Source organism: Pyricularia pennisetigena (assembly GCF_004337985.1).
Source record: "Pyricularia pennisetigena strain Br36 chromosome Unknown Pyricularia_pennisetigena_Br36_Scf_12, whole genome shotgun sequence".
Taxonomy (NCBI): Eukaryota; Fungi; Ascomycota; class Sordariomycetes; order Magnaporthales; family Pyriculariaceae; genus Pyricularia; species Pyricularia pennisetigena.
The window spans coordinates 547,759-571,786 of record NW_021940924.1 but is presented as its reverse complement, the minus strand read 5'-3'; the positions used below and the strand labels follow the sequence as shown (position 1 = coordinate 571,786).

The following is a 24,028-nucleotide window of genomic DNA, read 5'->3' as shown; positions in this document are numbered from 1 at the left end:
GGTTGCCACTGATGGCGATCATCACAAATGCCCAGGTCCGTGGCATGCTGTCACTGCCTATTTGACAAGGAACTCTCCGGAGCTAAGGGAGCTTAATGCTCTTCGCGAACAGGTGAGTAACCCGTCTGAAGCGACTAGCTGGAGCCTGTAGTTACTGACAGTCTGGATTCCAGGGGTGGAGAAACCCTGAAGGCGATCAGTTTTTCCAGCGACAACGCAGAAGCGCAGATCAGCCAAGCGAAAAAAACGCAAGATTTTTCTATAGCCTGATGCAAAAAATCGGCAGCCAACTGCAAGATGCAGTGTCTGTGTTCAAGATCGTTTCCAACGGCAAAGACGACCCGTGGATCCTCGATATGTGCATGGCCCCCGGAGGGTTTCTCAACATAGCCCTACAGTATAACCCGAAAGCGAAGGCTGTAGCTTTTAGTCTTCCTGTGGTTGATGGAGGCCACAAATGTTTGCTGCCGAAAACAACTCGATTGGAAAAGCACTTTGTAGACATTACGATGCTTGCGGCAGACATGGGGATCGCAAACGTCCCGCCCGACCATCCCGAAGCTGACAAGTTTCTGTCGCGGCCCCTCATAGACGAAAGGATGTTCGACTTGGTCCTCTGCGACGGCCAAGTTCTCCGAAATCAGGAACTGGCACCATACCGAGAAAAATCCGAAGCCAGGCGCTTGACGGCGTCGCAGCTCGTTCTAGGCCTCAAGCGTCTCAGGCCCGGCGGTACAATTATCTTCCTAATGCACAAAGTTGAGGCATGGAGATCAATCCAAACTTTATATACCTTCTCCCGATTCGCCGACGTTGTGCTGCACAAGCCCACGGCTGGGCATGCGAAACGGTCATCATTCTACCTTATTGCCAAGAACGTGCAGAGCGATTCACTAGAAGCTCTGTCAGCGATCGAATGGTGGAGAGAGGTATGGCGGTTGGCGACCTTTCCTACTCAAAGTGGGGAGGAGAGGGTGGAATGGCAGGAGGATCGTTGGACTGCTGAAGAGATTCTCGAAAGTTTCGGCTCCGAGCTGCTTAAGATGGCAGCTCCGATTTGGAAGACACAGGCGAATGCCCTTGCTAATGCCTCGTTTATCAAAGGGGCTTCAAGCTGAATATAGCTGTGTGGGATTCCCAGGGTCTGGTATGCAACATCGTACTAGTTCTAGACTGCAAACACATCGACCGCCACAGCCACCTGCGGTTGTGCCGATAACTACTCTGAAATTTTGACGTACGCACTCGCCTGCTGCCATCATAATATCGCACCCTCCTCCTTTAGCTTGCGCCAACCCTTATCGGTGTCAGACATGTACATGTCAAACCCATTTATGCTGTCAAATCCTATTCTCCCCTTAACCATATACGTGAGATTGCCGGTATGCTTTAGAAAATAGGAGGCAAATGCGGTCGCTTTGATGGTGGCCCAGCATGGAAGCCAGCATGGAGGCCAGTATGGGAACTGGACTTTCAGCGCAGTTTCACTAATTGGCAATCTTAATATGGAAATCATAAAGGTCTCCTTTTCGGTTTTGATACGCTGGTTCTAAACGTCTTTTTGTTAATACAAAATCTGCATCCAATGCCTTCAATGGCAAGAAATAACGATTACGCCATTAAACGAGGGAAAGGTCCGCCACGTTGCGCTCATTGTCCAGATCACTTGGCCCCTCTCAACACCAGTCAGAGGCGTGTCTTCACTCAAGCTCCAGGTTTCGATCCGCATTGCTGCTTTTTTTCTGGCGGGCAGGCGCAGGTACTGCTACCTAATAAAAGGGGTCGCAAAGAGAATGCGAGCAAATTTTGATGTAGTCAGCCCCGTCTGTACTAAGGTACACGATGAGCGCTAGCTCGTTGAGCAAGGCACATGCAATCCAACCAAAGTTGACGGCTTGCTGTGCACTTGGAGTTTCTCATCCAACAGATAACCACTTTGTAGGGTGTAATCTTTTGGTCTCGCCTTCGGAAAGTTAGATTTGACGAATTGTTCAAGAGATCCCATTCTAAACTGAACTCATTCCATCTTTTCAGTGACTAACGTTTGCGGTTCGGTGATTCAATGGCTTAAACACCGAAAATGCAAATCGTATAACGTGGATATACAGTACCCCGGCCATTTTTCAGCCCAACACCGTCTTTCAATTGCAACATGCGTTTTTTTCACTATGAAATCAACAAATCGCGATGCGCAAATCATTCTTGCTCTGAGCGAGCTTCGATCGGGGAAAAGTTAGCATTTGGAAGATCGCTGCAATTTATAATGCCGCGATCAACCTTGCAGGACAGAACAAACGGCCACTCCTTTGGCCGACCGTCGGCCCAAATTGCAAAGCTTCACAGAAAGCGATGAGGGGGTGGTTGTTCGATACATATTGGACTTAAATTCCCGAGGGTTTCCGCCTCAGATCGCTGATTTGGCCGCAATGGCCGATCATATAGCTGCGCGGAACGTGCAACCAGTCGGAACACGCTGGGCAAATCGCTTCGTCCAGCGGTTGATAAAGTCCATTTGCTTGTCCTCAATCGCACGGGACTCAAACACGGGAGAAAGCTATGCGGGAGGCTTGCATTTATTCACCAATAATATAATCCCCTCACAAAATCGCGATGGCGGCTATCCTTTGGAGTGGCAGTCTCGTAGCAGTGATTCGTCCGGTAGCACAAGCACTTGGTTTTTCTGAGACCACGGTAGAACATTTCTATTCCGCGACTGGGCGGTGGTACCCACTGCCGCCACATTCGCGTTCCCATATTCCCCCCTTGCTCCCTCTTTACAAGTGAAAACTGACCGGCAACAAGCTACACCCTGCTTGAATTACTATATTCTTTTCTTGACAACGATCTCTGGTTAACTAATCGTTTGATTGCAAACACCTAATTTATATCATTTTCTCTGGTCAGGGCTTTGAACTATGACATTTACTTGTGGAAGGATATGACTGACGCCGTTACTCCAGCACGTCACAGACCCTCTTTTCGAGGATCGCAAGTGGTTCGTGAGGGATTGGACGCTTCAATTTAGACTAGCCGCATTCTACCAACACTCATCCCATGGATAGCGTACCACGGCAATCGGGGGCCTCCTGCATAATAAAGAACCTATTAGGCTGGAGATGGACGGTTTTGGATTAGGATAGCTGGTTCAGAATGACCTGATAACATGCAGGGGCTGTATTGCATGGCCACTAAATCATGGTGGCAGCATCTGTAAAGGTGTAAGCGTTTGGTAAACATTTGCCACCGCCATTAAACATTCCAAATGCAGGAGCTCTGTTAGCGGGGCAGAAAGCAAGTGCGCACTCTTATTTGCCGGGTTGTTTGATAATTTCACGTCTCATTTGTTTCCTATTCGAGATTACATGCACACGGTGGCAGTGACCAACTGCACCTGTGATTGGAGAGTAAGCACAAAGGTAGTGAAGTTACAGCGAAAAGAGCCTGATAAAGAAAGCTACCCCTCAGGGTGTTGTCTATTAAATGTGGCATAAGTTTGACTTGATATCCTGTATCCACGCATTCGTTGTCGCCTGCTATACCCATGAGACACGCCGACTTAATAACACTCCAATAATGGCCTTACTTGCTAAGATCCCTTTCTCAAGCCTCGAAACACTGGTCCTACCTCTCGATGCTAGCATCACTGAGTTCAGTCAACTCGCCTCTTACAACTGGATCGAGTGTCCCACGCCAACCATAGCCGTTCCGGGTAGCCCCGCCAAATGGTCACCACCTACCGGGCCCACCCGGCTGAACAAGGACACCGGCTACTTCTATGCGGCGCAGAATCTGGCCCGCCATCCCGAAAGCCCGCTCGAGCCTCTTTTTCGCTCCATGCTCCTTACCAATCCCTTGGTTGACCTTCGATCATTTGATCTCGTGACTGACCGGAACAATATACGGAAACTGCTGTCGTTTGTCGAACCCGGCATCGGGGGCAACGGAGTTAAGGATTTCGTAATCAACATTGAGGTCGTCGGCACGACGGCTTTATTCTCCCGTGAAGAAAACGAGGTCAGGCGATATGTCGCACCAAACGAATTCCGGGGCCACGGCCACGAATTTGAGAAGGCCTACACTACGAACAGCATACGGGGCAGCACTGGGCATTACAAGATTGCTCAGTATTGGTTTGGTGGATTCAAGTTTCTCGTAAGATATGAAGTGGACGGTTATGTCTCTCCAGTTGGTGAAAGAGATGCAAGAAGCACTCTTGCTCACGAGTTGTCTTTGTTGCAACTGTCAAAACTATCGCCGGAGGCGCCGGCGGCATCGCCAGCGTCATATAGATGGCCAGGATCGAAGCTGGAGGTGGTGGTTGAGGGAGAAACGATCCCGTCAGAGCAATGCCTAGAGATTAAGACTCGAGTCGCCCACAAGCCCTTACTCATCCAAGATATTATGCCACAACTTTGGACATCGCAAACAACGAAGCTTGTGCGAGCTTACCACACTGGTGGCCTCTTTCAGCCCTCGGCTGTTGAGGATGTAGCTCAAAAGATGAAGACATGGCAGAAAGATAAAGAACGCACTTTGAAAAAGCTCGCGGCGGTGATTGCGAAGATCCTCGAAGTTGCCAGAGACTTTGATGGTTCTGTCCGGGTTGAATATAATGCAGAAGAGAGCCAACTTGCCCTGTACAAAAATTGCTCAGGGAGGATGCTACCGGACGACCTTTACATCAAATGGAGCTCGACGACAGAGACGGAAGATTTGGCCCCTCTCAAGACCTTAATCTCCGAGACAACATCAAGCTACTAAAGGTGGAGTCAGACGACTATGACCCTGAGGAACGACTAGTGAACAGGAGCAGCAAAGCAGTAGCTCGTAACGCTGTGTTCCGCTTCGTCTACCTTCTACTCAAAAACGGATCCTCGTTACAATTTTCGTCAGCTTCATTACCGGCGCTGTCAACACAGGACCGAGCCATCGCCTACAATGCGGTCAACTACGTAGTGTCGCATCGCCGAGTTTTCGGGTACAGGGCACGCAAGATGGTCCGAGAAGCCTTCGAAGCTGCCTGCTCCCTGACGTATAAGCAGCGTTTGGCGCTGGACAAGTGGCCGCTGACAGAGCCCAATTACAGTGGATGGGAAGATGATGAGGAGACAACCGATGATGAATACGGGTATGATTCTGGTTTTGACTGGGACTCGGACTCATCCTATCCTAACTGGGCGTGGAAGTTGAACTGATTTGATTCACAAGTTCAGATTGATCCTTTTTCCTTTATAGTGATTGATATGAATTGCAAACTTGTTCAACTTATATTTTCCTAGCCGTCTGCTCGAAAACGAGCGGAAAACCCCTTTTGAGAACGAGATAAGGCGGTTCCATGAATAATCAAGTCATGAAGAGTATAATGAGCTTAGGTCAAAGGTGAAGCCCCTTAAAAGGCGAAAGTGGAGAGCAGCCACTGTGTGCTAAAAACCAACAACTTGAACGAGCCCTCAATCCACAGCACCGTGCAGGACTAGCCGGATCGTGCACCAGCTTTGATCCTCTTTTCGATTTGTCTCCTAACGCCCGCTTTTCGATTCCGAAGACGTGGTGCCACCGCCGCTGCTGCCACCGCGGTTCGGCGGAGAGGAGGAAGAGGACGAGAAGCCTCCCTTAGACTGTTCAAAAAAGCGTATCAGAAGAGTATCCGAACTGCGGTTTCGCAGTTTCTGAATTATTGGGCAGCATGAACCCTTACCGAAGAGTTTGGATAGACATCGTTGACCACGTTGGGCTTCAAAATGCCGATGGCGGAGGTTTGGGACAGGATAGAGTTCCATATCGATGAGCTCCCGCCAGATCTGTCGCAGCCAGGGCCATCTAATTCGTTCGAAGACATCCTTTGTCGTGTATGGTTTATGGTGGCTGTCTCGTGTGATTTGGGTTGATCAATGAATTCGGGTTTGATGGTGATGCTGAGGTGGTCAGAGTCCAAATAAAAGTAGGGGAAACTTGGATATTTATACTTGGAATGAACGTCAGTCGTAAGAGACGAGATCAAGAGACTGGAAGTCTAGGTTTCAACCATGTCCGATAGGTTTCGTCCAAGCTAGCCAGATCGCCCCTGCTGAGACCGTTGCAAAAACGACAAGAAGCCCGCAATTTACCGCCCTCAACCCAGAAAGACTGCACCCAAAAGCTCAGGGATGATAACGGGTGGGAGGAGTTTTGGTCTTGGGTCGCAGTCTGCTTGAAAGAAAACAGAAACGGTAATGTAATGTCGGGAGGCCGGGGACAATAGGAACACGTCCGGCCTCTCCCTGGAATTGCTCGAGCCGAATCAGTTGTGGGAGCCAAGACCGGGTCTTGAAACCGCTCAGGCCAGACTAGGTCGTTGGTGGTTTGCCTTTATTTGCCATGGTTTGCCAATACGGCTGTGCAAGCTGGGGTATGGAACTGGGTTGAAATTCTTTTTTGATTAATACGTTCTTGAAGGTCATTGTACATTGCTTAAGGAAGAAATAAATCTCTCAAAAACGAGAAAGATTCCTTGGGCCGCCACGAGCCTCAACCGATGCTCTCAAATGTGACCTATGCCAGTGCCGAGATGGAATGATATAATTTAGCTTTTCTATTATTAGCCTCAACGGACATTCCCTGGGATGCCCTGCAAACGTTTGGTCGTAAGTCTTTTCTTTTTTGATATTTATGTTGTAACAAAAAGCCCCAATCTTACACTTGCTTTTCTATCATTCTCAAAGCCAACCTTTTTATCATTTGCGGATCCATGCCCACTTTGAGCAAGTTCGCCAAACACTTGAGTTGTTTCTCGAGACAATTCATCCAAAGGCGCCAGAGACGGATATGGTGGGGACATACGGCTCGGAAAGCACAGGTGCTTCGGCGTGCGTAACCCAGCGCTGCATAAACTTGACGTTATCGAGGCCCACTATATGGATCAAAAAGGGGGCAACATTCAAGGCGCGGGTACCAATACGTCTTTAGGCAGCTTTAAGACAAGTGGTATGGCTGATTCCTCGACGCAACTGACGGGTTGTTGAAGCAGTTGCTCCTATCTCCAGTCTACGGGTAAGGGGTGGACAGCATAGAAGATAGGACATGGAGATGGCTAAGGAGCAAAAGAGCTTTTAATGAAAGCAGAAATGGGTTTTGTACGATTAATTATAGGGTTGTGTCAGGCAGATTATCTCACAAAGGGCGAACCACCACGCATGCGAGGGCTATGATCAACGGCTACGATAGATTCGATATCGTAGCTCGCGGTTTGTCGTGCGCCTTCTACAAAATTGCATCTCGTATTAAGAATGAGCTGCCAGGTTTCCTAAGCCCTGACTCCTACTTTTACACGATAAGCTGGATCATGTCGGGATTGTGTACCCCCTACCAAATACTTCCATCTCTTTCAAACCCCAACCCCCCCTTCCCCATCCCATCGCCACCCACGTGTGCAGCAGCATTTAGTTCACCGGACGACAAGCGCAGGCGCAGGTGCTCCCACGAGTCATTCTTACTGGCCCTGACCATTAAGGGCGGTCCCTTCCACATTGCCACCAGACTACGATGCCGTATCGGGCACAGTTCCGAGCTTTACGCCGTTTGCGAAGTCAATCTCGTCTTGCCGGGGGGCACGGGTTTTGTCATTGGAAAATTGATCTTCGTCGTCGTCGTCTTCATCCACAATATCAAACACGAACCAGCGGATGAGTTTGTGGCCGGGCAGCCAGATGACACGGTTCTCGTCCGCGATGCATTGCTGATTGTACTGGGGCTTGGCTTGTAGTTCCTCCCAGCCGTCGACGCGGGGGTCGTGTGAGTTGGTGGTCTTGAAGATCCAAATAGCGCTGAGGAAGTAGCACAGGAACATCACCTCGGAGACGTAGGTGACATCATTGATGTCGTCCGGCTCGCCTTGGAAGAAGTTGTCGACTTTATTGTACGCCTCCTTGGCTTGATCGTTCAGGTGGTCGCAGAAAACGATGGCTTGAATACAGAACTGATGCCCCACCAATTCCAGCTCCTTGGCCACCGACCCGGCGTTCTCCGCCGCAGAGTCGGGCTCGGGCTGGGTGGGCCTTCTCCACAAGGAGGATCCTTTCGTCTTCCTATGCACCTCTTTTACCGCTTTACGTAACACTTCACGGCCTTCGATTTGGCATTTTTGAATGGCCTCAACCTCGGCTGTTTCCAGCCGAGTCCCCAGAATGAAGGTGCACGTGAGCGGGAAGATCATGTTCGACTCGAGCTGTCGCTTGTAGCTGTCGACTGCCATCTGATAGATGAATGAAGTATTATTGAGTAGCATTCGCTGTTTTTTCGATTCTTTTAGTGCTTTTTTGTACAGCGATCGTAGTTTTCCGAAGTCGAGGTCGCTGCCATCCCATCCGTGCCAAAAAAATTTCATTTTCTCTCTGGTAAATGCCAGCAATTTGCCTAGTTTCTCATCTGACGTATCCATCTCAAGAAAGTTGGCGTCATTGTTGATGAAATCTTCCAAGCCTTGATCGGCCAGTGCAATGCTGTTCTCACAAACAAGCTGGCGGGCCAGCCGGAAGGTTTTGGCGTTAAAAACTTTCATCAAAGCGTTCAGCGTATTAAGCTCTAGGGCAGATAGCTGCTCGGTTTCGAGATTGGGAAAGGTTGTGAAGTAGAAGATCATGTTACTACCCAGCGCACTCCCGACCAGCAATCGAACGGCGGCGTAGAGAAGAATGGCCGTATGGGTGATTGGGCGCAGCGTGTACGCCGAGTCAAGCCATATCTGCCCATGTCGCTCATTTAAAGCAGCCCAGGCACCCTTGTGACCCCAGTAGATCAGCTTGGCCGCCGCCTTGAGGAGATTGAGGATAACTATGACTCCGGTCGGAAAGTTATCGAAACCTAATGGGAGGGTCGACGAGCTCGGTTCGTATTTCGGCGGCGCCTTGTCGAAGACCTAGAGTGTGTAAGGTTTGTTGCTGTTGCTTGACGACCGCTGCGGTACTTGTGCATTCACATCTAGGCCGTCTTTCGTGGGTACCGACTGCTTTTGAACAGGTAACAAGGTTGGGTCCTCTGTAACGGTGGGAGTTTTTTTCGAGTCCTTAGAGCCATTTTCTATGGACATGCCGCACCCCATTTTAAAAAGAGTTGTGGCTAGTGTCTTGCAATGGAGACAGAGATTAAAGCTCAATAAGATCGAGACAACGGCTTGAGAAAGATGGAGTGAGAAGCCAAACACATATGCTGTCCACGCGACAGGAGCGGGCAAATGGAGGCCTTTAAGTATTTCTGTAGACAGTGGTCCGCGTCCAAAGAAGTGCAATTACCCTGCTAAGCCATGCATTGAAAAAGGCGCAGTTTACATCTTGTTGAAGCCGAGCGTGTGACCTGGTCCGAATGAGTATTAGGGCGCTCTTTCTCCAGTGTGTGGGCCCCTGCCATTCCAGGGATTGGGGCACTGCCAGGACCAATGGCCAACCCGGGGCTTGCGGCCGTTGAAATGGGGCGTGGAACCAAAGGCAAGACCCTGTCAGCCTTGCCAAGGCAGAAATCAGGCAGCGCGCAACCTTGCATCCTCGTCTCGCGTCAGGAATCCGACTCGGCCTTTTTTGCACTCAAAGCCACCTGTTTTCCATGTGATCTGGTGCCATCTGCCTCAACTGATCAGGACGAGGAAGTCTCCATCAGCGATCAGCCTATCCCAATCCGCTCTGTCTCTGGCGCAAGTTTTTCTTGAGGCTGGCTGAGACAGGTCAAGTGGTGCCCAAAGGTTGGTATGAGGTTCGCGATGAGGGGAAAAGCAGGCTCTGTTCATATAGCCCAGAGGAAGAGACACGAATCCTCAACGAACAGAGGGCATTGCTTGTCAGCTCCAAGCAGCTCCTCGCAAACGGTCGGTGCATGCTTGTCCCAGCATCAAATCAGTTAGATATTCCAGAGGGCGCATAGGCCTTTTGGGAAACCTCGAACGGCATGGGGGTTGAAGCATCTTCCGACGATTTCGCGGTCACACCGGAGCTTTACATATCGAATACATACGAGTTGGTATATATTCCGACACGCTTCCGAACGCGCCTTTTTGTCTTTATCCTCTCAACTTGGGTATTTATCGCCGCTATGGGTATCAGCTGCATCATAATCCCACTCGTACTTACCCAGCAGATGTTCAAGTCACCTCTCCAGGCATATATTCGCACAGATAGCATTTACATTTTCAGCATTGGCCTTTACACCCTCGGAACTCTAGCGGCATACGCAATCCATAATCTTAGCAGCCTTTATTCCAAGTTCAGAAAAGAGGTTAAAGCCCTCGCCGCGCCTGCTGTCGAAGGTTCAAAGAAAACGAGAAAGATATTCACACTTCCCTTGGATACGTACGTGTATCTGATCATTCATTCAGGCAGGGGCAACTGCTTTCCACCAATCATTCGCAGATTCTGGCGCGGAACCAACGTCGGCTCTCTGTTGCGCGCTTTTCTAATTCTGTTGTTTATGTTGGTGGTGATCATAAGGCCGCATGCAGCTGCGAACCCAGAAATTTCAGACAAACAAGTGGGCCTCCAGGCCGACGCGGTAAACCCGCTGCGCTTCCAAGCCACAATCTGGATAATATTGTTGACCTGCCTGGCGATGGAAATGTTTTTGCCGTGGAATTTAGAAACCAGATACGAGAGGCATTTCACTAGGAGGAAGTTGAGTAAATTTGACCCTGCAGTGCCGCAACAGCAACATAACCATTCCACCAGACAAGTTGCAGATTATGTGGCACTACTTTCTATTTTCTTACCTATCATTTTTCCTCTTTTTTTCATTCTTTTCCCATCGGTGGCTGATCTCGACGATGCTTCTGCGTTGAGTGTTTCTCGTGTTCCCTAGGATATCAACCTATGAGATAGTGGTTAGGACGACGGTATTTCAAAAGCTTTGAAAAGTTCGTGACATGAACGCTGTGGTAGCCCAATTGTTTCCTTCATTAGGCTATACCCCCAGTTGCACTGGTCGTATGTCTGACTTTTTCCTGGTCTGCCACCATCGCGTGCTGGCCTCTCGGGATGCCTTCCTGTTACGACCAGACAGTTGGGCCGGTACCAGGGAGGCCAGGTGGGGTCACACCCCTCCTGACGACACTCGCCCAGAGAGAATCACCGACCGGCAGAAAGAAGATTACGTAAGGACATGATCACGTGATCCCACGTGACCGCCAAGGAAGCGATCCCAGTGATCTGTGGAATCTCAAGTGAGAATCACAGATCAAACAGATCAAGAGAGATCACATTTGGAACATAGTCTGTATAAAGACACGCTCATTACCATGTAGATAGATTCAATTCTAGGATTGCTTAGCAGCAATCAAACTCTAGTTAACCTCAATACTCACTTGAGAACGATCATAACTTCACCCCCGTCATTGAGAACCCCCAGTTACCCAGTCAGACGCTCAGTTGCTTCAACCCACTGTACTTTACCATAAGAACAGGTTACCCCGATACCTTGATCGTAACACTTCCGAAGCTCGGATCGGATGCCGCTGACGGTCGCTCCCTGGGTACGGGGGTCAGTGTCCGCACGCCCTTTGGCACCTTGATCCGCTAGGCGATCCGCTTTTTCGTTCCCTTGGATTCCTTTGTGCCCCGGACACTACCGTACGCGGACGCTAATGCCTTTGTCCCTAACCAGCAATAAAATAGATAGTCAAAAGGAATTTATCATCTGTTCACCAGGAGTTTTTCAACACCGCCCTCTGACATCCCTATCCAGGAAGGTATACGAGTTCAGCTCCATTGTCGATAGCATTACTTTGCCGTCCAGAAGTCAGACTTATTCCAGCGACAAACTGAATCTCCCGCTGACAGAACATTTCGAAGAGTCATTTTGCTTGCGTCTGAGTTGCTGCCATATCAAAGATTTTCCCGATCAAATGGCTCCGTCGGCTGAGACGATGCATGAATGATGAGGATAGTCTGCACTTCAACGAATAAAGCAGTCCCGTCGGGGATTTCGGTTCTTTAACATGCTAGGGGCTGGTGTCAGCTTCATTATCTCCACTTGCGAACCACCACATCATTTTATCACGTAAAGAACATTGCAAAACATGAAGCTAAGTAGGGATCAAGGCCGAGAAGCCTCGCAAGGTCACGGGTCCAAGAGGTAGCAGCCGCCGGCGAAAACAAAGATGGCAATCGACCAGGCGGCCTGCATGCCGAGTAGTTGGCGCACGAAAGTTTGGTGGAACATGGTGAAATTTGAACGGGGTGTTTAGCTTAGCGGATGAATATCGGCTGATTTCGAATGTGGATTCTAAGTTTCTGAGGGTGACTTTAAACCTGATGTATCAAAAACGTGGTCGAGTGCAGCCCCAACATTGTTGACTGGCAATGCTGGAAGGGAAAGCATCCAATTAATGATGATCATCTTGCAAATTCCGAAATGAAGCCTCATCTAGGGGTTATACGATATCAGAACCTGTAGCACAGCCAATAAGGATGGATGCCCTTACATGGGTACTTGGCCTTGGAACAAAGATTAAATTCTTGGATTGTCAGGTCTCCTAGGTTGTTGGTGTCGTCAAGAAGCCCCTATCGTGAATTTAGCCTACGTCTGTAAATACAACGGAACGCAGCCGATGGCTCTGCTCCACTCCTAACTTTGAGCCATATCCTCGTCGATGTTGGTGCCTGAGGCAAACAAATGTTTTTAAGAATGTTATAATCAGGCATGGAAGGAAGTCGTGTGTGGATGTTCTAGCTAGTTCGTGATGTGCAAGGCGGACCAGGGTAACGCATAAGCGCATATGCCTATCTAATGCATGTGCCTCTCTCCAATCCGACAGTTCTGGCTTCCAAATCTGGAATCATGTGGCTCCCTTTCAGTTCACTACCTATTCAGGCCAGAAACCAGGAAGGTAAGTACAAATCTCGCCTTCTACATAACGCCTACGGCGGAGGCTAACGTTGTAGACGATAGTTGGCGTCGCGATGTCCCTTGTTGAATTATCTAAATCGAAATTAACGATTTGCCTCCATTTCTGGTCTGATCGTAACATCAGTCTGCCATATTACTCTGGCCACCATCGGCCGTAATGCGACTTCGAGTCCTTATCTTGAGAACCCCAATACCTAGTTTGCGAAAGACTGATCTCTCTCTCCCAGCACCGCCCCCCTGAGAATTGACGCCAATCGCAGCGCTGGGGGCAAACACCAGCGCTTCACCGACACGCAAATTGACTATGCGCGAAAACACGTCGGCAAATTGGTCGGTATGAACTGAACCACTAGAAGGGCTGCGAAGCTTGATAGGCGCAACGCCCTCACCAGCATCCTTCCCGCCGCCATCGCCACCGCCGCCGGCAAACGCCTTTTCAAGCATCAGCGACGACGAGCTGACACCCGCCAGGTGCTGCTTGAGCACCTGCAGCCACGCGGGCGACGTGAAGTGGTGCACCATTGTTACGGAGCACAAGTCATACGCATAAACCTGCTTGCCAACCATGAAGCTTTCGAGAGTGTCGAGACGTTGCTTCAGCGGCGCGAGCTGGGTCTCGGTCATGGGTTCCGCCTCGATGCACTTCTTGAACTTTGCATACTGGAAAGGGGGTATGCATCCATTTGCGGTGTCGGAATGCTTCTGCTGCTCAATTGACCGCCATCAGAGACATCATGCGCTTTGTATTGAGGTCGCTTTCGTTAAGTCGAAGGGGCTCAACTGCTACGTTTGGGATTTTCGAATACACCCTCTGTTGAATTGCTAATCAGCTCTGGAGGCTCGCCTGTCCAAAGTTTATATTACGTTGACCCACCTGGATCGTTCTAATGTTCGTAGGCGCACAGAGAATCCTGACTTTAACTTGCTGGTTGGACGCCAGATACGCGGCCTCACAAGGCTCGCCTGCATTGTCCGACATGAACGTATCATAATGGAAAAGAACGCCGGTGAGCGGCCGCGGCAAGACATTCGCGCACGACTGTATCAAGCAGTTTTCGAGTATGCAAGAGAGGTAGGCAAGAGAGGCTGCGGCTCTTCTCGGACCCTTGACTACCACATATAAAGACGCTTGATGGTGCCGCAATGTTATAGAAGATTCGTGTTTCCGCAGGCGCCTCGGGCCCCTGGGTATCAGAGGTGATGCCTCCGAGCAGGCCGTATTGCGCAAATGGAACCGACGCTGGCCCAGCTATATCGGCCGCCCGTTTGCGCACATGCTCGGTGAGCAGAGGCACGACTTTAATCTCGGCAAGCTCGTTGACCTCCGGGCTTGGCTGCAAGAGTTTCATTTGCTCTGCCACTGCCGCTTCATTGTCCACAGACGCGTTTTTGCTCTTGATGGGTATTTGAGTGCTTACATTTTGAGACTGGAGTTTATGAACGCGCGAGGTGTTCAGGTGTTGCTCAAGGGCGTCGTTATCGTTGAAATCCCGGCTACAAATCTGGCAGTCAGGCACCGGAGTATGCGTGGGCGAATCTCGAATGTGCTGCTGCAGAGCGTCGTTGCTGCTGAAAGTCCGATTACAGTGTGTACATTTGACAGTCATGTTAATGGACCATGAAAAAATAGGATCAACCTCGGGGTTACTTGTTTGAGCTGTTTGCCTGTGTAAAGTTGTTTTGGATTATTGTCGGAGGCGAACCATGAAATGTGGACGGGGTTCGACGCTCCAGTGCAACCCAGCGGCAGTTCATCAATAGACCATGGCCGGTCAACCTCCATCTAATTACGCCACGCATCACTATGCGACGCCGGACTCCGTATTTTGCCGCCCCATAGATTAGTGTGCCCGGTGATGGAGGGCCTCCTGCATCGTGATGGAGGCTTCCGAATGGGGTAAGGATAAGTGGGCTCAGAATGGTTTGTTTGTCTGCAGGGCTATATTGACGGACTAACAGCACCTGAAAATTGCATAAGCAAATCCAGTACGGCCAACTCTACCTGTACAAATCAAAAACTCCAGATCCATCGGTTGTCGATGAGGTCAGGATCGAATCATTTGCCAGACTATCTGTGACACAAAACTCGCAATTTCAGGGGATTTTGAGGACGGTGATAGGCATATTCGTCGGAGGCCCTCTTGTATTTCAGATGCTAGTTTGTAGCTGGATCGCCCACTGCCAAGACTGTTAGTTGATAGGAGGGTAGCGGGCCTCCCGCATGGCATTGTATTGGGCATGCGCAACCAATCACAGGCTCTCAAGATACCTAGCAGTGAAGATCGTTTCCCTGCATGCTGCCGATCATGCAACAGGCCCTCCATGCGCTGGGCTAAGAAGCTTCCTATAAATCGGGCTAAAGGAAGGCACCAGGCCTAGGAAGGGAAAAAGAAGAAAGCTGAACTTAGGTTATGGTTAATCGGGTCAATCCCGAATTCTTTTCTAGTTGGTCATCATTTCTGTGAACTATCGAGCGTACATGTAGCACTTACACGTTGTTTGTCTTCATTGAGCACAGGATCTAGTAGCCACCTTGCAGTTGGGTCGATTATATCTGTCTTTATTTAGGGATGAATCTTCAGCCTGGTGCGCTGCAGTAACTTAACTCTTGGATGACATCCTTTGCAATTCCTATCAGCGTGTTGCGTGAATGGCAGTACATAAACTACGCCGACACTGCCTTGGACCCAGTCAGCAGTACGACCCCACTTTTATAGCTCAGGGATATCTGTTGATTTTTCGGAGCGTTCCATAGGCTTTGCTTGGCGGAACAGTTCGGGGAATCATTGCCAGTATTGTCTTCTGGGTCTGGCCACAACATAAATATGACGCAAAAGTACCCAGGGTGCATGCAGTAACAAGTCATCTTGCAACGTGTAACTGGCGACCGGGGTGGTGAATACATGGTTGCCTGCCGTATTTTGGGAACCAGGGTTTGCTCCTCTAAATGCACCTTGTTACCATGCAGAGTGTGGCTCTAAGCCAATGAAATTCATACTACCAAGAGAATAGGGGTGCTTTATCACCAGTAGGGATCCGTGACGGCTCGTCCAGATACTTTTTGTAGGGGAAATCAAGGGGCCGAATTCGATTTGTTTCCTTGTTCAAATTACAATCAAGCAAAATATTGGCACCACCTTCCCACGCTATTAAATAAACAAAATTTTGTGATTTATTCTAAGTTGTTCCATTTTTCTAATATCGCTCGAATCATTGAGCAGATGTTTATCCGTACCCACATGGGGTGAGAAATTAGAGGCACAGTTGAGGCCGCATCGCCCTACAGTGATTCTGACAGTGCTCACGCCGACACCTTACAGATTTGGGTTTTTGGCTAGGACCTTGGCGCCTACCGCATGTACTTGGCACAGAGAGCAAAGCCAGGGTCTTATAAAGAATCAGCCCATCCTACAGGCCGGAATCGCCGGCATAGTCTGTTGGGCGCGTTGGGGGAGGGAGGTGGGCCGAGATGGGGTAGCTTCCGCGTCATCTGGTTGGCCTTCCGCAGCAGCGCAATTGGCTTGTCAGCATTCAAGCGTCATCACTGGTCTCGGATGGCCTCTGTATTAAGCTACTTTAGGTGTGCTACTTTAGGTGTGCATAAGAACCTCGGGTCTTTCTAGACGTTCGCGAAATAGAATTTCTGTGAATGTTACTTACGCGTAAAATTCGACAGGTCATTCAATCCAGTTATACCTCTTCAAAACTGTAATCTTATAAAGAAATGGAAGGCATATCTAAGAAAAGGTTAGTCCATCTTTACCGTGAACAACCAACTCCAATCGGATTTTGTCAGCTAAAATGTTCCAGCGCCGCTACATCCAACCAGTTCCGCTTCCTCATTGGCCCGGAAAAACGTGAATATACTATACACTCTCACATCGTTGCTGAACAATCTGCTGCTCTAGAGACTACGGTGCATGGAGAGTTCAGGGAAGCAAATGATGGCTTTGTCACCTGGGACGATATCGACGAGAGGACCTTCTTAAGCTTTTGGCATCACGCCTACACCGGAGATTATGATGACCCAGAACCTGTTGTTGAAGTGGGGGCAGATTATGACGCTCGCTCCATCAAACATCAAGGTGTTACAGAAGCAGATAACCCCAACGAACACTCGATCCAAGACATACCTGCTGAGAGGCCTGGGTTTGAGTTTCAACCCGAGGAAGTCACAACTGCAGAACCCGAAGCTCCTTCCGAGTCATTCTGGGGACATTTGCCGGAGAAGAAAGCCAAAAGAAAAAGGATACCAAAGCGGGAAATGCTATGGAATGACTTTCAAAAGTCCTGGCGTGTAGACATGTCCATTTACGTTGAGAAAAGGACGCGCAGGGGTGGACCAGTAAATCATGCAGATATATCTGTCCACCACTGCCGGGTCTACGTTCTGGCAGACCGCTACGACATCACGCGACTGATGAACGTTTCTTTCAACAAACTTCATCACGCTCTCGTAGAGTACGACTTATCTGAACAAAAGCTCAACGATATCGTGGAACTGTTGCGATTCTGCTATGCAGAAGCGGTGCCGGAGAAATTAAGGCAGCTGGTAGTTCACTACGCTTCCTGTAATGCTGAGAGTTTGTGGAAGAGTGAAGAGTTTCAAGAGCTTCTTGAGGATTACGGCAATCTGGGAAAGGCTCTTGTAAGATCTCTGTTGCTGAGACTGGATTGAATTTCTAGGTTCTCGTCACTTATCTCAGAGCAAATCAAGAGGCTCTTACCTTGTCCAAGGAAGATATATGGTTCTGCAATTTGAGGGAGCGAGAAATGTTTGCAATTTGTTGCTTCCAGTGCGGAGAGCAAAGATTAGCAACTCGTTACAATGATGCTGCACTGGGAACTTGCCTTGCTGTGGTCAACCCCATCTCCCCGGAAAGCCCTTGGGCTGCACCGCATCGTTGTATTTGGGCGAGCTGCTGGGTAACTTAATGACATTGTACGCCGTTTTAACCTCATGGTTTGTCATTCCAAGACAAGAATTCGGGCGGCCAGTTGGCGACCAGTAAAGCTTCTCCGGCAACACTCGAGCTATTTTCCATCCGCTCAACCATTGTGACCCTTCCATACATAAATAGAATGATTGGTTCGCTATATTCTGTTCCCTAGTGGCTTTGAACATGTCACATCCGCTCTTTTTTTATCAAAGATAGGGTAACTTGATGTTTTGGACCTAATTTTGGCTTCACAATTCCAAATTAACGTGGATGTACAGTGGGTGGGCCAGGACAGTGGGTGGGCCACTTTTCGTTCTAGCATTACCCTCCAACTCCAAAACGTATTCTTTCTACCGATAACGATGGCAATACCAAACTGTAAAGCGCAAATCGATCTTGCGATAAAGGAGCCTCGATCTAATCAAAAAATCAGCATTAGGAAAGTGGCATTGATTTATAATGTGCCTCGATCGACGCTTTAACGCAGAATGAACGGTCGCGCTTCTTTGGCCGATTCTCGGCCCAAAAGTCAAATATTGACAGAAAGCGAAGAGGACGTGATAGTTTAATACATATTGGACCTGGATTCCCGAGGATTTCCGCCTTAGATTGCTGGCTGCAATGGCCGACCATTTGCTCGCTGCGCGGGACGCGCGACCGGTTGGGACGCGGTGGACAAATCGCTTCATCCAACGACGCACAGAAATTAAAACGCGTTTTTCTCGCGCCTATAACTTCCAAAGAGCTTTATGCGAGGATCCTAACGCGTTAAACGCGTGGTTTCGATTTGCGACCAATGCTACCCAAAATGCCCTTTACATGCAAGTCGTCTGCTGCGAATCCACCCGGGCTTGGAGATTAAGCGCTTTTGTCGAGCACTCGCTCGGAGAAAACTGTTCGGTGTTATCTTGGAGGCAGAAAGGCGGGCGGGAATTTTTTGCATGAGTCATCACATTTTCCCGATCCTTTCTACGTACTGCGACCTGATAAGGGTATGACGTTAAACTCGGGAGTATTTATTTTGGCGTACTTCAAGAGAAAGGAATGGCCTTGATGTAGCTTCCATCACCTACCTACCAAACCTCAATACATGAAAAATTCCACTGAGATTCAACAACCCCAAATTACAGTAACTGTTACCCAGTTACGTATCACCCACTACTAGCACGAGCAAAATCATCTTCCCTGAGCTTTGTTATGCCGTTTCTCTCTTCGGTCGTGCTTCCAGTCGTACATGACTTCTTGTTCCCAGACACAGGCGCAGAACTTTCCTGTGCAATCGTGGCCGTTTCATCTATCATAGCAAGGAATCCAATTTTGGGGTTAAGAGGGTACGGGTGACCATGCGCCAACGGGTGATCTTTGCTCGTCGTTTTGGGATATACAGTCTGGGACGTAACAGCGGAAGCGGCGCGCCGGTCGCATATTCTTTTGGTCGGGGACTGATCAACGGCCGCGAAGGGTAAAGTGAAGTCGAGATATGATTCAAGCAAGAGATGCCTAGAAACAAATTAGTGCTGAAATGATTTGAGCAAGCAGGATCGATTTGTGTAGTTACCGGTTGGGTGGCCATTTTTGCTTAAGCGGACGCCTGGCGCGGCGAGAATTAGCGATGCGGGGCTTTTTGCGACCCATGTTGCGCGTCGCGTCGAACGGAGTTGGTACGGCGTTACAATTAATTCTATGTGGGAATGGTAAGAATCAAATATCCGTTATCGATAAGACTAGGATGATTTTCGATTTGTGATAAGGGTTAGGGTATCAAGAAAAATGATTCCATACGCCTTTAAAGAACGTCCCTTAAAATGCTGGAAGTTTTCAGAGATTAAGCAACAGGCGGACTGTGAGGATCAGGCCCCTAGACCTACCCTCAGAATCACGACTCGGCTCCACACCGAGCCAGGGATCGGACAAGGATCCACTACCTCCGGATTTAAGCGCGTCTCTTGAGCGCGTCGTCGATTGTAATTTCTCTCTTCTCTTCAGTTTAGAATTTTCGTCGATAGCGCCTAATACACTGAGGTTCTCCAATGTATGCCTGGCCGTGACACGGACTACATAAATGTTATAATTGGGCGATAAAATCAAGTCAAATGCCGTTTCTGTCGACTCGACTTGATTGATGCGCGGGTTAGGAGTAGAGTTAAGTTGAGGTTAGTTATTTTCACTTAGCTATTTTGCTTGTTTATTTTACCAAAATTCAGAATAAAAATACTCGTATAATTGTGAGGATCAGGCCCGCAGACCTACCCTCAGAATCACCACTTCACCCCGCCAGCCACGCCTATCGCAGGCACAGCCACGCTAAGCGTGGGACTGTGCCGAGGGGTCCACTAACCGCGGATTTAAACGCGTCTCTCCAGCGCGTCGTTAATTGAAATTTCTCTCTCTTCCCCTTAGTTTAGGATCTTCGTTAATAGTGCCTAATGCACTGAGATTCTCCAATGTATCTCTCGCCGTGACAAATAATGGAATTGGTAATATAAAGCTGTCAATCATGTGATCACAGCCTCAGCTTGAAATAAGAGGATGCAGCACCTAGGTGAATTTCAATTGGGGCACTCGCCAGCTTTTTGTTCACAAGCTTTAGCTAGACGGCCCCACCTCTACCGTTACCCGGCGACTGCAATTCTGCCGCCACGTCAGACTGCAGCATCAATAAAGCACTTTCCATTCGTAACATGCCGCAATTTGAAGTCTTTGTGCGACGAACGCACCACAATTGCTCTGCTTTTCTCCCACACCGATTCCGCGATGCAGCAACAACCCTCCCTTCCAGACCTGCATTTTTCATCGCTGCACCATGGAAATGGAAAGGGACATACGGTCTGCTTTACCGATAATGCGATCCACAATGCTCATGACGGGATCGAAGCCAAACAGCATAGGCCTCAGTGCAGGAAAAGCACAAAGGCATTGCATACGTGTTTTGGTTCAATCCCAGAACAGAAATTATGTCGTACCCAGCCTTGAACAATAACGAACCAACAATCAACAGCTTCCTTAGTTTTCCGTCAATCCCAATGTGTAGTGTTAAACAGCCTGTTCCCTGTATCCGTACCCCTCACCCCTGTGTACTTGTTCTCGGATACCCGCAGCGCCACAATGCCCACGTCGCCATGGCAACCCAATTTTTCGCGAAGGCTCGCTCTCTCGGTGATTCTAGAACCACTAACCTCGATCGTACCGGCCTGAACTACACCTGCGACGAGCAGGATCTTGGCTTTGGAATTCATGCCCCGGATATGCCTGACAAATTCAATCATACTTTTACCCGTATTGACGACCGAGTCTACTAATAGGATATTGGCCATCTCTGCCACGTCCCTCTGAGCAATTTCATGCGGGTGTTCTGCGAATGCAAATACTGATAGGGGGAAGGTTTTTTGCACCCCCCTAGCCATGAGCTCGCCGCCACGCATCATGGCTACGATCAGCATTCGGTTTTCGGCTTTAAGCTGGTGCCCAACAGTAGTTAGGCCCTGCACGTGCGGGATGGTGTACTCCTCTAGGCCAACCGCCTCAGTAATCAACTGCGTCGCCAAATATTGTCCGACACGGAAGTGTGCCTCCCGCAAGTCAGGGCCGGCGATTGAGGCATTTCGCATGGGAGAGGCGAGCAATTTAGCTGGCGCAGAAGCTGCGATATATTTGGGTACTTCCATTGGGTAGTGCAACTCTGCAATGGGTAATTTTGGGCGGGGGGTGACGGTTGACGGCATGAGTACCTGCGCGATGCTTGTGTCGAATTTCTTGCCATGGGATTTCCGGAAGACATTAGAGCTGATGGCTTTTTCCAGCTCCACATCCATCGTGCCACTCCGGGCATCCTTGTCCCCGACAATCACAAAGACTTGCTCCGCCAGAACCATCATGGGGATATCCAAAGGGCTATCCCCATATACAACAACCTCGCGGCGGCGGCCCTCGGTGTTGCTAGTAGCAAGCCATTCGACAATTCCGGCTTTGGTTTTGGGTGTTATGACGTATTGGTCTTTGACACGCCCGCCACCAAAAATTGGAATCTCTTGGAGCTCCATCCGTTGGAGCACCATCTCCCACACCCGCCGAACGCCGCTTGTCACAACCACCGGAACTACCCGGGGATCCTGAGCAGCTTGTAGCAGGATGGCAGTAAATTCCGGATACATGGTGACCTGGTCGGCTACCATGGAGCAAATAGAATCACATGTCCCATGAGGGTAAACGAGGCTCTCCAGAAGCACCGATACCTGCTGGAAAGCACGGTGTGTAGCCCAGCGGGCCGCTGAAAACTCTTTTTAGGATACCCGTCATCTTCTCTTTGTTGCCCTGCTCAAGTAAGCCGTTGTCAAAGGCCTTTTGCATAAATATCGTTCCAGAGTCGTGAGGGGCAAGTGTGCGGTCCGCATCAAAAGCCAGAATGGTTGTGCACCTCTTAAGTTGGGCGCCACACAACGTCTCCTCGACCATAGATACGGCAAGATTCAGGTTTTGGTCCTCGCTCAGATTCCAAAAGGAACATAGGTCTGCGACGCGCTGCACCGTCTTCTCCTCCCCTCCAATGACAGTCGCGAAGACGATGCCTCTGTGTATGCACAGATCAAACAGCTTCTCCATCTCGGTATTCTGCCACTTTTCCAGCTCCTCAACTGGAACTACCTCTCGTGTTCGGCGCAAATCTGCAGCGCGCTGGCTGTTAATAACTTCCGGGGCGACCTTGAGGTAGACGATATGTGTAAATGTCTCAAGGTCGGCCTGAGTGTACACCTCCGCCAAAACCATGTTAGAGTCGACGTCTGACATGTCAAGAGGCAGCATGAAGTGGCCGGCCACAAAGGCACCCTTGCCTGCATGGCGAGCTTCATTGCCGATCTGCTTGATAGCCTTGGCTCTGTGCCGCTGCTTATCGGCGTGCGGCAGCTTTTTGAAAGCAGTCAGCCCTCCGTCAACCACAAAGTCGATTACCTTGGAGCCCTCGTAATAGTCGTACTGTACGGGAGAGGTTTCGGTCATCAGCTGGAGTTGAGAGAGAAGAGTTGATTTGCCGGCGCCTGGGAGGCCGTAGATACCGATTATATTTGGAGTTGTGGCTTTGTTGGCGGTCATTGTGAGAGCTCGAAGGTTTTTGTGTTTGTTATGTTCACAAGTGTTTGTCCTGATAGACGAGGAAGAAAATGAGGACGTTTTAGCATACAGCAATAAGTAGCTATCACAGGACAGTTTAGACTCGAAGCAAAGAGGAAAAGGAATTAGGAGGGCGGTAGCTTGACAAACGGGCTCACAAGTTTGTCTTGTATGAAGGGTGATAAGGGAGACATAGAACGATACAGTGATTTGTTCTCAAATAATTATGATTGGTGTGAGGCAGTGCAACACCAGACATACCAGTGTCTCGCGCATTGATCTGACATCAGATCCAACAGAAATTATCAGCTTGATATTTGCAGCCGTGAAAGCCTGTCCAGATGCTTTAGCGACGCGAGGGAATTTCCTCCTGGTCTCATATGTACATGCAGGAGGCCTCCTGCTCCCTTCAGATTATTTGCTGAAATCTTGATAATTTTGGGCATAATAGATTTGTAAGCTGCAAAATCCTTCAGCGAGATTTCTGATTTTCATGTTGGGCATAACAAAGAATGGAAGGCGAACATAATAGTGCGAGGTAATTAAAAGTCATAGTAATAGTGTTGTTTTTTTACGAAGTAATTGGCAGAAAAAAACTTCAAACAGTCTAGAGGAGTGTGCCCCCCTACCTCGCATTTTCTCAACCATGCGGGAGGCCGTCCACCAGCACACGGCTGGCCTAAGCTCGGCCAACGCGTCATGGCGCCAATTTAGCAACGTTGATTCGTTCATGAAATGCAATTCTTGATTCAATCCCACAGGACTATTTTCCCACAATATTTCAGATATCTGCACAAACATGACCCCTCAAGGATCATAAAATAGCACTAGTGACATCCGATTCGATGTAACGCCAAACCAAAAGTTTCCCCTCAACAGCTTTGATGGCCATCAAGGCAGCAGAGGCCAAAACGCCCTCACCCTCCCCGCCCAATTCCTAAAGGTTTGCGCATCCAACCTATGCCGCCCTGCAACCTCATCGACCTTGCTGAATTTCATTGGGTTGACAACCTCCCTGACACTTGTTAGCCGCCGACCCCTCGCACCGCACGCAAACGCCACGATGCGATAAAAAGCCCATCGCAGGCTGAATTTAGCCATCATATACAGCAGCACGCTGG

General features: G+C 49.3%; 4 protein-coding genes across 4 annotated transcripts; 1 reads left to right on the top strand and 3 right to left on the bottom strand.

Annotated features, from left to right (window-relative positions):
- Window positions 1–5,519: 5,519 nt before the first annotated feature.
- PpBr36_11028 (uncharacterized protein) lies at window positions 5,520–5,839 on the bottom strand (the record flags this gene model as incomplete). The annotated part of the gene is made up of 2 exons (XM_029898134.1): window positions 5,520–5,618; window positions 5,699–5,839. The coding sequence occupies 2 exons, from the start codon at window positions 5,837–5,839 to the stop codon at window positions 5,520–5,522; spliced, it is 240 nt and encodes a 79-aa protein (XP_029743607.1).
- A 1,677-nt stretch (window positions 5,840–7,516) lies between these two features.
- Window positions 7,517–9,076, bottom strand: PpBr36_11027 (uncharacterized protein; the record flags this gene model as incomplete). Its single annotated transcript, XM_029898133.1, has 2 exons — window positions 7,517–8,893; window positions 8,954–9,076. 2 exons carry the CDS (start codon window positions 9,074–9,076, stop codon window positions 7,517–7,519), a joined length of 1,500 nt encoding a protein of 499 aa, XP_029743614.1.
- A 7,509-nt stretch (window positions 9,077–16,585) lies between these two features.
- PpBr36_11026 (uncharacterized protein) lies at window positions 16,586–17,539 on the top strand (the record flags this gene model as incomplete). Its single annotated transcript, XM_029898132.1, has 2 exons — window positions 16,586–16,608; window positions 16,672–17,539. 2 exons carry the CDS (start codon window positions 16,586–16,588, stop codon window positions 17,537–17,539), a joined length of 891 nt encoding a protein of 296 aa, XP_029743613.1.
- Window positions 17,540–18,952: 1,413 nt separating this feature from the next.
- Window positions 18,953–19,436, bottom strand: PpBr36_11025 (uncharacterized protein; the record flags this gene model as incomplete). The annotated part of the gene is made up of 2 exons (XM_029898131.1): window positions 18,953–19,301; window positions 19,360–19,436. 2 exons carry the CDS (start codon window positions 19,434–19,436, stop codon window positions 18,953–18,955), a joined length of 426 nt encoding a protein of 141 aa, XP_029743616.1.
- Between the last annotated feature and the right edge of the window lie 4,592 nt (window positions 19,437–24,028).